Source organism: Durio zibethinus, chromosome 10 (assembly GCF_047325235.1).
Source record: "Durio zibethinus cultivar Kanyao isolate XHJ-2024 chromosome 10, ASM4732523v1, whole genome shotgun sequence".
In the NCBI taxonomy this organism is placed as follows: Eukaryota; Viridiplantae; Streptophyta; class Magnoliopsida; order Malvales; family Malvaceae; genus Durio; species Durio zibethinus.
The window spans coordinates 26,533,760-26,547,178 of record NC_143171.1 but is presented as its reverse complement, the minus strand read 5'-3'; the positions used below and the strand labels follow the sequence as shown (position 1 = coordinate 26,547,178).

The 13,419-nt window shown below is 34.0% G+C and overlaps 1 protein-coding gene across 1 annotated transcript; it reads right to left on the bottom strand.

Moving 5' to 3' along the window:
- Positions 1 to 5,842: 5,842 nt before the first annotated feature.
- On the bottom strand, positions 5,843 to 11,543 carry LOC111293091 (ABC transporter B family member 15-like). The gene is made up of 7 exons (XM_022885815.2): positions 11,136 to 11,543; positions 10,930 to 10,984; positions 10,640 to 10,818; positions 10,082 to 10,539; positions 9,442 to 9,982; positions 7,849 to 8,763; positions 5,843 to 7,501 (listed from the first exon to the last, which is right to left on the bottom strand). Exons 1-7 carry the CDS (start codon positions 11,367 to 11,369, stop codon positions 6,110 to 6,112), a joined length of 3,774 nt encoding a protein of 1,257 aa, XP_022741550.2. The 5' UTR covers positions 11,370 to 11,543; the 3' UTR covers positions 5,843 to 6,109.
- Positions 11,544 to 13,419: the final 1,876 nt, after the last annotated feature.

The following is a 13,419-nucleotide window of genomic DNA, read 5'->3' as shown; positions in this document are numbered from 1 at the left end:
CATACAATGTAGCCTCACTTAGGCTTTTAACAAAACCAAAACCTAGTAGGTGTTCATCAATCCTGCTATACCAGGCCTTGGGAGCTTGTTTAAGGTCATACAAGGCCTTTTTTAATAAGTAGACCTTTTTTTCTTGTCTCTTGACTTGGAAACCTTCTGGCTGCTCTACAAAGATTTCTTCATGTAAATAACCATTTAAAAATGCAGATTTTACATCCAGCTGGTAAACTTTCCATCCCTTCTGTGCTGCCAAATCAAGTAGCTTGTATCAAGTCGTGCTACTAGAGCAAAGGTCTCAGAGAAATCTACTCCAAACACTTGAGTATATCCTTTCACAACTAATCTGACTTTATATTTATTTACAGAACTATCTGTATTAAGTTTGGTTCTGTAAACATTTGACACCTATAGGTTTTTTGTGTTAAGTCTGTCCACCAACTCTCAAATGTCATTCTTTTCAATCATTCTAAGCTCCTCATTCATTGCTTTAATCCACTTGTAATCCTTCTCTGCCTTTTTAAACTCTGCAAGCTCAAAAATAGCAACATTATACCTTTCATAAATATCAAGCAATGGCTTTGTACCTCTGACTGGTACTTTATCTATGTCATCCTCAGGATTTTGCTGAAACTCTGAGTGTTGCTCTTTTTCTGACTCTTTCCAGTTCCATTGTCTATCCTCTATGAACTTAACATCTTTACTCACAAGAATTTTTTCATTTTGTGGTTGAAAAATTCTGTAAGCTTTAGATGAGTTGCTATATCCAATAAAGACTCTCGGTTTTATCTTTTTGTCTAATTTATCTCTTTTTACTTGTGGCACATAAGAAAAACATTAGCAACCAAAGGTTTTTAGATGTTGCAAGTTTGGTTTATAAACAAACCATGCTTTAAATGGAGTTCTCTTCTATAAAACTTTGGTTAGTAGTTGGTTTAGTAGAAAGACTGTTGTATTTGCAACTTCTGCCCATAATTTTTTTGGTAGCTCTTTTTCATATAGCATACACCTTGTCATCTTCATTTATGGTTCTATTTTTCCTTTCACTTACTTCATTTTGTTGTGGAGTATAGGGTGCCGTAAGTTGGTGCTCAATACTAGTTTCTTCATAAAATTTGTTAAACTTATCAAAAACATATTCCTTCATATTATCTGACCTTATTACCTGTATTCTGCAACCATTTTGATTCTTCACTCATACTTTAAATTTTTAAAATACACCAGCAACCTTAGATTTGAATTTAAGAAAATAAATCCAGCAGAATCTAGTATAATTATCAATAAAAACAATATAATACTTATTGTCATTTAAAGATGATATTTTTTTTTAGGTCCTCCTACATCTATGTGAACCAATTGAAGCTTATGTTTTGCTTTCCATGCAATTTGAGGAAAGAGACTTCTGACTTGTTTGTCATATTGACAAGCCTCATAATCTACCATCTTCTCTTCCAATAATGGTACTCCTTTCACCAAATCGTACTTTTGTATATAAAAAAATTCAGCATGATGGAAATGTCCAAGCCTCATGTGCCATAATTTGCATTGCTTGTGTTAAATGGAAAGGCTACATGCTCTTTCTCCATTAGATTCAGAGTGAAGCTTTTTCCTCTCATTTTTATCTTAAATGTATATATGCTTCTTGCATCTTTGATCTTACAACATATGTCTTCGAATAATATTTTGAAACCTTTCTTAAGCAGTTGTCTAACACTAAGTAGGTTTTGATAAATATCAGGCACATATAAAACATCAGCAATGCATTTCAAACCTGTTAAGCTCTCTGTGACCATTGTTCCTTTACCCTTGATTACGATGTATTCACCATTTCCAATCTTGACTTTAGAAGTGTCAGTTTTATCAAGTTTTTTAAAAAGTTTTTGATCATTTATCATGTGGTTTGTACAACCACTATCAATAAGCCAAGAGTCACTAGAACTGCTATTTGTTGCAAAGCATGTTGCAACAGACAACTGCTCCTCCTAATATTGTTCAGTAGCGACATTTATTTCCTCTCCATGCTTATGTGACTTGCAAATCTTTTTCATATGCCCAATCTGACCATATTTTTTATATTGAATATCTAGTCTCCACCAGTATTTCTTCTACAGATGATTGGTCTTCTTGTAGTGTGACAAGGTGGATAAGTTCCATCATTGCTTTTATTGTTGCCTACATTATTGCTAGGTTTATTGTTGTTCTGCTTCCTATTATTCTTTTTTTCTTTGCCTCTTTTTGACTTATGTGCCTTTGCTTAAAAAGCACATTCCATAGAATTCTCTTGTTTCATCATCATTATTTGTTCTTGTGCCTGCAATGCATTCACCAACTCTGCTAAAAAAATACTTAAGAGACCCTTTGACTCTTCTAAAGAAGAGATTTTAGCTTCATATTTCTCAGGTAATGTAACCAAAATTTTTTGCATAATTTTTCCATAACAAAAATTCTTACCAAATAGTCTCACCTTGTTCACAATACTAAGTAGTTTGTCAGAGTACTCTTTGATAGATTCTGACTCTTTCATTCTTTGTATCTCAAATTCTCGGATCAAATTCAGCACTTGCATATTCTTTGTCCTTTCATTGCTTTGGTATTCCTTCTTGAGATACTCTCAGATTTTTTTGGCTGATTGTAGGTTCATGATTCTAGTGAATATTGTGCTTGAAATAGCAGAATATAAGCAAGCTTTTGCTTTTGACTTTTTGATTCTTTTCTTCTTATGATTCTTGAGTTGAGCAACTGTTGGATTAGCAAGTAGTGTAAAAACTTTATAGTCATCCTCCACTGCTTCTCACAGGTCCAAAGCATCTAAATGTACTGTCATTCTAACAGCCCAGGCTTAATAGTTGTCACCATCAAAGACTGGTGGTTCAACAAAGAATGCCTTATCTGACTCTATTAGACTAAGGGTTTTGTGTGTTGCTATGTTTGTACAAAAGATTTTTGTTTGAAATATTTTTTTTTGTTCACTCAACTCACAGATCCCTCAAGAAGCTTGGCTCTGATACCAACTTTGTTGGTTTTTTTTTAGGACAAAACACTTGTGAAAATGAACAATGAGAATATGAAATTGAAAATGTTATCTCACTTCTTCATTTAATGCAACATCCTTAAATACAAAAGGATTTTAACCTAAAACTAAAATAACTGCTAGTCACAAGGCACAATCTTCCTATTTACAAGCCATAAATAAAAACCCCTCAAGAAGCTTGGCTCTGATACCAACTTTGTTGGTTTTTTTTTAGGACAAAACATTTGTGAAAATGAACAATGAGAATATGAAACTGAAATGTTATTTCACTTCTTCATTTGATGCAACATCCTTAAATACAAAAGGATTTTAACCTAAAACTAAAATAACTGCTAGTCACAAGGCACAATCTTTATATTTACAAGCCATAAATAAAAATCACTAACACACACCTAACTTCCATAAACCACTAATAAACATCTAACTTCCATAAACCACTAATAAACATCTAACTTCCATAAACCACTAACACACATTTAATTATTCATCATACATTAGCAGCCTATGTCTGCATAATGCAGCTAATGAGGTATTCTTGAAACAAATTAACATAAACACCATGGCTATATATTAGCTTGAAATTAACACCAATATGGTAATGGTTATTGATTTGATGACCTTTTCACTTATAACCCCCTTGAATGATAAGAGCGTCATTGGAAACTCTTATGATTACCTCAAATATGCTAGTGACATTCAAATCAAAGTAACCTATTTCTTGTCTTAATACTGCTTTCAAATATTTGTTTCTCATTCTTGTGGCTTATCTCTCACTTGTTCTTGTCCAACAATATCCCTTTACAAATTTATTAAAAAAGGGAAAAGTTTAGCATCATTTAATTCTTGTAAACAATAATTAAGTAAACAATTAACTTCAAAAGAAAGAAATAGATAAGAAATGATTACCATCACAAACCCACCTAGGAAGGCTACAACAAATACCCCATAAGTTACATACATCACAGCCATAACAACCTTTTAATCCATCAAATCAAACACAGTTGACATACAACAACATAGTTACGCATTCATGCTTCTGTTTTTTCATAACTTCAAGATAAAAGAAAGACTACTTTATATTTGATGCACTATCAATTTACAGATTTTATACTTTATTCATTCGTTAGTTCTTAATTAAAACTAAATATTAATGCTAATAGTACAGCAAATATAAATGCTACTGGGGAACTTGTTGATGTTATGCATGAAGGTATTTGAGGCTAAAGCTGATGTACCACCAACATTGTTCATCAAACGACTGGCCAAATATATATGTAAGATGCAACAAATCCATTGCCAACAGCAACAAGTAATCCTATTGCCATCAAGCACAAATCTGCACCATCTGCATGCATGAAAATGGATAATATAGAACCTTTCTTATCTTCTTCTCCACTCTGATTCCTCTATTTTGATCCTTTTTTTTAAGAAAGAAAAAAGACAACAGCATAGTAATATTCTCAAGCTGAGAAATGCTTTCTTCAGCTCCAAGAAGAAACAAATAAAGAGAGAAGGAATTACTATTCTAGTCCATGGCTATAGGAGTTTTATTATGTTTGTAGGAAATTGCCACCCATGATGGGTGAGCAAAATCCTATGTGATAAATAACTATCAAAGGTATTTATGAGTGGCCTATGTGATAAGTAACTATCAAAGATAGTTATGAGGGGTTTTTTTATTTAAAACAAAATGACTACACTTATTGTCTTTTAACTAAAATGTACAAAAACCTCAAGCCCTTCTCTTCTTCATGAAAAATGTCAATCGATTATATGAGAAAAGCATGAAAAAATTGTTCTCGAAACATGAATATGTCGTGATCTTTTCTTCTCTCAATGAGACAAGGAGTTCGGCCATGATGAGAAACAAAAATATGACTATGTTCATCCAAATCAAGAATAAGATAAGTCTTGTTCATGTGAGATTATGTGACGAGTTATGTAAAGAACAAGAGAGATCAGAATAAAGAAGTAAACTCTCCAAAAAATCTTATGTTTCAGTGTTTAAGGACTTATGTTATGGATAGAGGGTAATTTTCAAATGAGTGATCTTGTCCCTGACTAGTGAATTAAGTTGCATTGCTTTCGCAACATTTTTACAAAAAAATTTCCGCAAATTAATTAAACCTTTCGCACTATTTTTGATATATGAGCTTGTTTTTATATTATTAGATTATCCTTCAATATTGAAATAGTAAAAATACATGTTCTTTTCAAAATAAGAAGACCAAAATAATTGAAAATAAAGCATGTCAAATTGACAATGCCTTGGATTGTTCTTCTATTGGAAATGGCTGTTGGTGACACTGAATTATTGTAATATAGTTTCATTTCATTTTTACTCAGGGTCATCTTTCCTTTTTTTATATTGCTATATGATTTATATTTGTTAGCTAACATATTTGTACTTGTTAACAACTTGAAGCTATTTTTACTTTGGAAAAAGAAAATTCTATAATTACAATTCTTAATGATTCTGTCCATGTCAAGCTGTTGTCCTGGTTCAAACACAAAACTTAAGTTGGGTATTCTAATGATGTTGATAAGTTCTTATTTGGGTTGGAAGAAAATTTGATTACTATATTCTGATTCATTTTGACTATTGTTTCATTTGGATAGTCTATAAAAAAGGATTCCAACAACATCATCACATCATTTTATTATTAAATCGAAGCCTGATAACTAATAAATAACCATAGGAAAAAGTAATTCCTCCTCATGTGGTGCCTTTGAAATAATTGAAGTAAATCAACAAGGGAATGCATGGATACATGTAATAAAATCTAGAAACAAGTAAATCAACACATGTCACCATTTGTTGGCAAAGCATGCTAATATATTACTTTTGTGGTATTTTTAAACACTTTTACGCATAAAAGTAAGCTTTTATTATTACATTTGAAAAATCAAAGCTCATAGTACAGGGATTGCCATCTCCCTTTCAGTATCTTCACTGAAGATGTACAAAAGGGAGGGAAGAAAAGGAAAAGTTGGGAGATAATGTTGTAAATAAGTTAGGCCTTTCACCATCAAAATTTGGATGGTTACTATAAAAAAAGCCTAATCTAACCTTGAGTAGTTTTAGTTGATTGTGTGAGTTGTGTTGTTGGGAGGTCTAGTTTGGAGGCTGACCAATGAGAAGTAAGCTCCTGTGGGTCCCTTGGACAACAAAGAATGATGGGTCCCTTTCTCCACCACCTTGCCTTTATCCAACACAGCAATTTGGTCACAGTTTTGAATGGTGCTCAACCTATGTGCCACAACCACACTGGTTCTCCCTACCATCACTCTCTCAAGTGCTTCTTGCACTGCTTTCTCAGATTGGCTGTCAAGTGCACTTGTGGCCTCATCTAAAAGCAAAATTGCAGGATTTTTCAGTATGGCCCTGGCTATTGCAATGCGTTGCTTTTGGCCCCCAGATAGCTGCACTCCCCTGTCTCCACACCATGTCTCATACCCATCTTTTATTCCTGAAATAAATTCATGTGCATTGGCTACTCTGGCTGCCTCAATGATCTCTGCTTCATCGACCTTATCAGATGCTCCATATGCAATGTTTTCCCTGATTGTTCCAGCAAATAATGTGGGCTCTTGGCTAACAAGTGCAATGTGTTTCCTTAGTGACCTTAGGTGGTATGACCTTATATCTTTACCATCAATTTTCACTACTCCCTCAAGAGGATCATAGAATCTCTCAATTAATCCAATGATGGTTGACTTACCAGACCCACTTTGTCCAACCAATGCAGTTGATTTACCTGCTTCAATTTTGAGTGAGAATCCTCTAAAGATCATAACATTGGGCCGGGCTGGGTATGCAAAGTCTACGTCACGAAGTTCAACATGGCCCGTTATCTTTTCGGGCTTGTAACCGTCAGGATCTTCGGGCTCAATACTCGTGTATCGGTCCAATACAGCAAAGACTGAACCAACTGCATCCGCACCCTTTGCAAGATCGGAAGTCATGCTTCCTGCATCAGCTATTACTCGGCCTGTGCTTATTAAGATCATGAAGGTCTCAAACAAAGCCTTTGCAGTGATGTAGCCTTGAGAGATGAGTTTACCACCATACCAAAAGTCTAAGGCCCAAGTACAAGTTGTTAGGCTTTGAGATGTGCCAAGTCCAATACCAGCAAACCATGATTGGCGAATGCTCTCTCTTTGTGGTCCTTCTTGGGCTTTTTCGAGCATTTTCAGGATTCTGTCTTGGGATGAGAAGGCAGTTATGGTTCGGAGGTTGGAAACTGCCTCTGCAGCCAGCTTGCTGCTTTCATCTTGGGCTTTGATAGCCTTTTGAGACATGCTTTTAAGCAAGACACGTCTAGTGTAGAAACAAACAATGATGATGGGTTGGACAGCTATCATGACAAGCGCAAGCCTCCAAGCTATGACCAGCCCCATGGTGCAAGCTATGGTTACTGCTGAAATGGTTTGCACAATTAGAGCCATTCTGTCACCAACCAAAGATCTCACCTACCAGAACAAACAAAACAATTAGAACCTCAATCTGGTTCAGCTCAGATTATTGGCTTATTGTCTTCTTAACTCATAGATGATAATTATATATTATTGATCCCCCTTCAAACCTCCAAAACCATTGTCACAAGTTGGAAAATTCAACCTAATCAAAACTTAGCAGATATTATTGTTCCATGTAATTAAGCAATAGAGCAGACCTGAATACAAAAAAATGCATAAACTTTCCATCTCTTTTTAGTTATCAACCGGGGATGGCAAACTGGTGCTGATTATTTCAAGACTTGAAAATTTATTGGATAAGCAAGATTACTTGTAACAGATTAGAATAAGAAAATACATACCACATTGGCATCCTTTGAAAGTCTAGAGCAGATAGCTCCACTTGAATTCTCATCTTGATCAAACCAGCCTACTTCAAAAGTGAGTATCTTTGAAAGCATCCTCTCTCTAATCCTCTTTGTCAAGTACTCTCCCATGTACGCAAAATTATAATGCTGACTGACATTAATCAGCAATGAAAACACTGACAACCCAAGAAAGCATAAGGCAAAGATCTTAGTCTTCTCCTTAATCTCTTCATGATCAGTCAAAAAATACACTGATACCATAGATCCTAGTGAGAATGCATAAACAGGTTGAACTGCACCAAATAGAATTGCACTTAAACACCCCAATATTCCTTGTTTCCATTCTGGTAAGTTCAATGCCAGCAATCTTCTAAAAGATGGCACTGGCGATTTTTTTTTATCTTCCACTAGAGATTCTCCAGCCAGTGAAGCATGGTTTTGAGAAAATGAATTGGCGGAACTAGACCGACTAACCAATGAAAGTCTACGACTACTTGTGCTGTTAATATCCATTTTTGAGATTGAATATGAAGCATAAGTAGATAAACTTGAGTTAGCTTCTTCAGGGGTCTTTTCTTTCTCTGTTTGCTGAAAGTGGACTAATGAAGTATAGTGACCATTTTCATTTTCTATCAACTCATCATGTGATCCGGTTTCTATAACCTGGCCATTTTGGACAACTGCTATAAGGTCAGCATTGCGAATGGTGGAGAGGCGGTGGGCGATTATTATGGTGGTGCGGCCAATGGCAGCTTGGTCTATTGCTTCTTGTACAACTCGTTCAGATTCCGAGTCTAGTGCACTTGTTGCCTCATCTAAGAGAAGGATTTGCGGTGCTTTTATTATTGCTCTGGCTATAGCAATTCGTTGCTTTTGTCCACCAGACATTTGAACCCCTCTTTCACCAACCTATTCAAAATAATTTTACTCTTTAGCATGTTCAGAGTCATTGAAAACAATAGCTTAAACATTTGATCACAGGACAAAAATCTGTTTATTTTTTTAATGCATAAAACTCTCTGCAACAAAAGAAATTGATATATTGATATGAACTTATAAAGGAAGACCCACAAATCTTTATTATGTTCTAGAACAATGGTATGCAACAGAATTATTTGTATAAGAAGAAAGTAATATGGGGCACTCATTTTAAGGAGAGGGGAAGAAATTGCAACTCAGTGAAGGGCTAGGCTCGTTGGGAGACCAGATTACTATTCAATAACTAGATAAAAGAATAAAATACAAAATATGAACAGTAAAAAAACAGAGTGCATCACATTGTGACTTGAAATAGACTCATTCCTATCATTACTCTTGAAGAATTTACAACGCTATCATATATCATTCGCATAATGAAAACAAAACATCGTGTTGAAATATGAGTAGGAAGATGCTGATGAGCCGTAGACTTTGGTCCAGCTGAGGAAGAAAGGTGATCAGACATTTCTAAGAAGCATATGTTTCAAATTATTGTTTGAAATTTCAATGGTCTAAGAAGTGTTTTTTTGCTTAATTTAAGAATGAAACTAATGATGCTGAAATATACTTTTGTTTTTGTGGATGTCCTGCTAAAAGACAAGGACTAACCTGCGTGTCATAACCCTGTGGCAATTGGCATATGAAATTGTGGGCATTTGAGGCTTTGGCAGCTTCAATAACGTCTTCCATGCTAGCATCTTCCTTGCCAAAAAGTATGTTTTCCTTTATGGTAGTAGCAAAAAGTGCTGGCTCCTGACTCACCAAACCCAACTGTGACCTGAGCCACTTGAGCTGCAACTTATCTATTGCAATCCCGTCAAGGAGTATCTCTCCCCCTAGTGGGTCATAAAACCTTTGCAGTAGTGCTATGACTGTGGATTTCCCCGAGCCACTACCACCCACTAATGCCACAGTCTTTCCAGCTGGAATGTTGAGGCAAAAATCTTTGAAAATCATGCTTTCAGGCCTTGATGGATATGCAAATTCAACATGCTTAAATTCGACTGCTCCTGAAACTTTGTCCAAAATTTGACCTTCCATATTGTCTGAATCAATCTTGGGGACTCTTTTTATCACTTCCATTATGCGTTCTCCAGCTGAACATGCTTCAGAGAAGTACTTCAGGTTGGACAAACTAGCCCCCAATGACCTGATGATCAGCAAAAACAATAAAAATTACTATATGTTTGAATTTGTTTGTTTTATAAAGCATAAATAATTCAATGTAGAAAAGTTTAAAGAAATTTACAGGCCTCCCATGGCAATGGCTGCACCAACAATGAAAACAGTCCCTCCACGAGCTTCATGGTACATGACCATCCTGCTACCATAATAAGACAAGAAAGACCAAGTGGCAAAAACCACCCCATTGCTTCCAATTGCCAGACCTTTAGCCAAACCCTGCCTTAACCCCAACTTCACAGAACCTTGTAAAGCTGCAGAGAATTCTGCAATAGTCTTGCTTTCACCAACAAAGGAATAAACTGTTCTTACAGAAGATATTGCCTGTTCTGCTGTTGTACCAGCCTTATTATATTCATCCCTTATCTTTCTAGCTATTCCTATCAGCCCTCTTCCATACATTAAACCAGGAATCACCAAAAGAACAGCAAAAGGAAATCCAACTATTGCTAGTCTCCATAGCATTATGAATGCTACGATGTAGCACCCAACAAATATTGAAACATTCATCAGAAAATTTGGCACCTGCATAAAATAACATCCCATTAGCTTCTTCTTTTTTTTTTTTTATAAATAAAACTACGTGTTTTGATCATGAGATTTCATCAAATTTGCAAATTAAAACCTTTTCACTGAGAGCATCTTGGATTACTAGACTGTCATTTGAAACACTTGTGATGACTTCAGCTGTGCTGGTAACATGCAAATCAAAATATCCCACATCTTGTCTTAAGACTGCTTTCAAATATCTGGCTCTCATTCTTGTTGCTTGCCTCTCACCTGTTCTTGACCAACAATATCCCTCTGAAAAAAAAATTCAATGAAAAATGAGTATAAATAAATTCACTCATAATTATAATTTAGCTCCAAATAATTAGTCCTTGTAAAAACAAAATATTGAATATAAAAACCTACCTAGAAAACAAGCAAGCCATGACCCACAAGCCAAATACAACAGAGCCACCGAATTCTGCCACCCATAAAACCAAATCTGTTACCTTTCTGCTTGTGTTGACATGCCTGTCAGGTTCGTTTGCATGTGTGTGTTTGTGCATGCGTGCATTTAAAAAAAAAACAAAACCAAAATTAGAAAGCAAGAGAAAAAAGAGAAAAAGAGAGACCTTGTTGATATTACGAATGAACACATCTGCGGTGAAAGCTGAAGCATCACCAAGATTGTTCATTAACTTGCTGGTAACAAGCAAAACAAGAGGTGTACTAAAACCATCACCAACGGCTCCGATGAAGCCAAGAGTCATCAACCACATATCTACACCGTCCGCATGCATGAAAATGGACCTTATGGACCCATTTCCTTTCCTGACTGCACCAGTTTTATGCTTCTCATGACCCATATCTAAATTTGAGAAACAAAACAAACACCGAGATTCTCAAACCACTGAGGATTGGTTTAACTTGTTTTGTTTCGTTTCTAACAAATTTTTTTTTTCCTTTGCTCGCCTCCAAAATAGTGTTGTCTCTCAAGGCAAGTGAGAAGGAAACAAGTGCCCAGGTGATGTTTTTTGCCTAAGCAACAAACATGGGAAACGTCTTGTATATATACGTGTTCTTTGTGGGCTGGTACAAAAATGTACAATTGCTACTGAAAACCACAAGAAAATATTTTTTGGGAAAATATTAAAAAAAATTAAAGGTTGGAAAAAATTAAAGATATATAATTAGTTAAAATTTTTTAAATTATATTTTTTTATAAAAGTAATGAAATACGAGGATAAAAAAAAAGTTACATATATTAAAATTTGAACTGTCAATTTATTAGATATGATATTATGATTGCATGAATTAATTAAATTAAATTTTAATTAAAAAAATATTTATTATATGAAATTTAAATCACTCAAAAGAAAGTTTTTTAAACTTAGACAAATCAAAAGAAAGTGATTCGTAGTTGAAGCAAGTCCATTAACTACAAAATTAAAGTCACATAAAATTGTAAAAGTTCACATTTTGATCAATTTGATATAAATATTCATAGCAAGTCAATTAATTACAAAATTAAAGTCACAAACCTTTATAAAGTTTTACATTTTGATCAATTTTATATAAATATACATATGGTTTAAAAATTTATATGCATGATAAGTATTAAAATATTATTAAATTTACGTTTTATTTCTTAAAATATTATTTTTATAAAAAATACATGAATGAGTATAAAATTTATTAATTTTACAAAATATTATTGAAGTCTTCTTTGAATCTCTTAATCCCACATCAAAAGTTAGTAAAGTTTTAAGAGTTGAGAATTTGTCTTATATCCCTTAAGAGTTTAGTAAAGATATAAGAAGTTTTGCCCTTATAAATAAGATATTTTAGTTTTAGTTTAGTAACCCCAGATAGTTAGATATCAAGAGAATAGCTAAGTAGGCTATTAAAATGGTGTAATTGAGTTTTGAGTTAAGCATTGAGTAAAAGTTTTTTGTGACTTTTCTCATACAAAAAATCTCATAGTTATACAAATTTATTTATTAATAGATTTGATCTATTTTTGTATGTGTGGTGCTGCACGTGATCGTAAAGACAATGCAAATATTTCAAAATGTCTGAAAAATATATGTCTAGTATGTTTATGCCCAAGTTTGAGATCTTTTATTTGATGAAAAATGTAATTTTATGTTATGGCAAAGTACGATTCAAAATCTATTAGTATAATAAGGATTAGATTATACATTAGAGAGTGGTAGTTTGCCTGAAGAAATATCTGACAGTAATTGAAATAGAATTTAGAAGAAAATTGTTAGTACTATTAGATTAATGTTAGCCCCAAAAGCAAAGTATAATGTGTTAACTTAGAGAACTACGAAAAGTTTGTAGGATAAGCTAGAGGATATTCACATTTCAAACTCGTTGACTAACAGATTATATTTGAAGATGTATCTATATTATCTGAAGATAGAAGAATGTATGAGTTTAATATGTTTGTTTTTCGATTGCTATGAGTTTAATATGTTTGTTTTTTGATTGTTGGCGATTTCTATTGATCAGTTAGAAGATGAAGAGAAAGCTTTAATTTATTATCATCTTTGCCCAAATCCTATAGACGTTTAGTTCAGACTTTATTGGCAGGTAAGTTTATTTTAAAGTTGGATGATATGACTGATTTATTATGTAAAAATGAAAGATTTATAGGAACACAAAACTCATCACTTGAAAAAAGTGCACTACCTGTAGAGGGTTATAATCGAGGAAAGATTCAAAAAAGATTTGATAGATCAAGAGGGAGATCCAAGTCAAGAGACAGAGATTATAATGATATAGAATATTATTATTATAGTGAAAAAGGAGATATATCCAAATGCACTGCAAGAAGTTGAGAAATGATATGGTCGTTTTTAAAAGGGCTAATAACGAGAAAAAATCAAATGAAAGAAAGAGTGATCTATT

Excerpts from the sequence above, each read along its gene's own strand:
- LOC111293091 (XM_022885815.2), bottom strand. The coding sequence starts at position 11,369 with ATGGGTCATGAGAAGCATAAAACTGGTGCAGTCAGGAAAGGAAATGGG. Across the intron at positions 10,985-11,135 it reads TCATTCGTAATATCAACAAG|AATTCGGTGGCTCTGTTGTA; the intron begins GTCTCTCTTTTT and ends TATGGGTGGCAG. Across the intron at positions 9,983-10,081 it reads GCCATTGCCATGGGAGGCCT|GTCATTGGGGGCTAGTTTGT; the intron begins GTAAATTTCTTT and ends GCTGATCATCAG.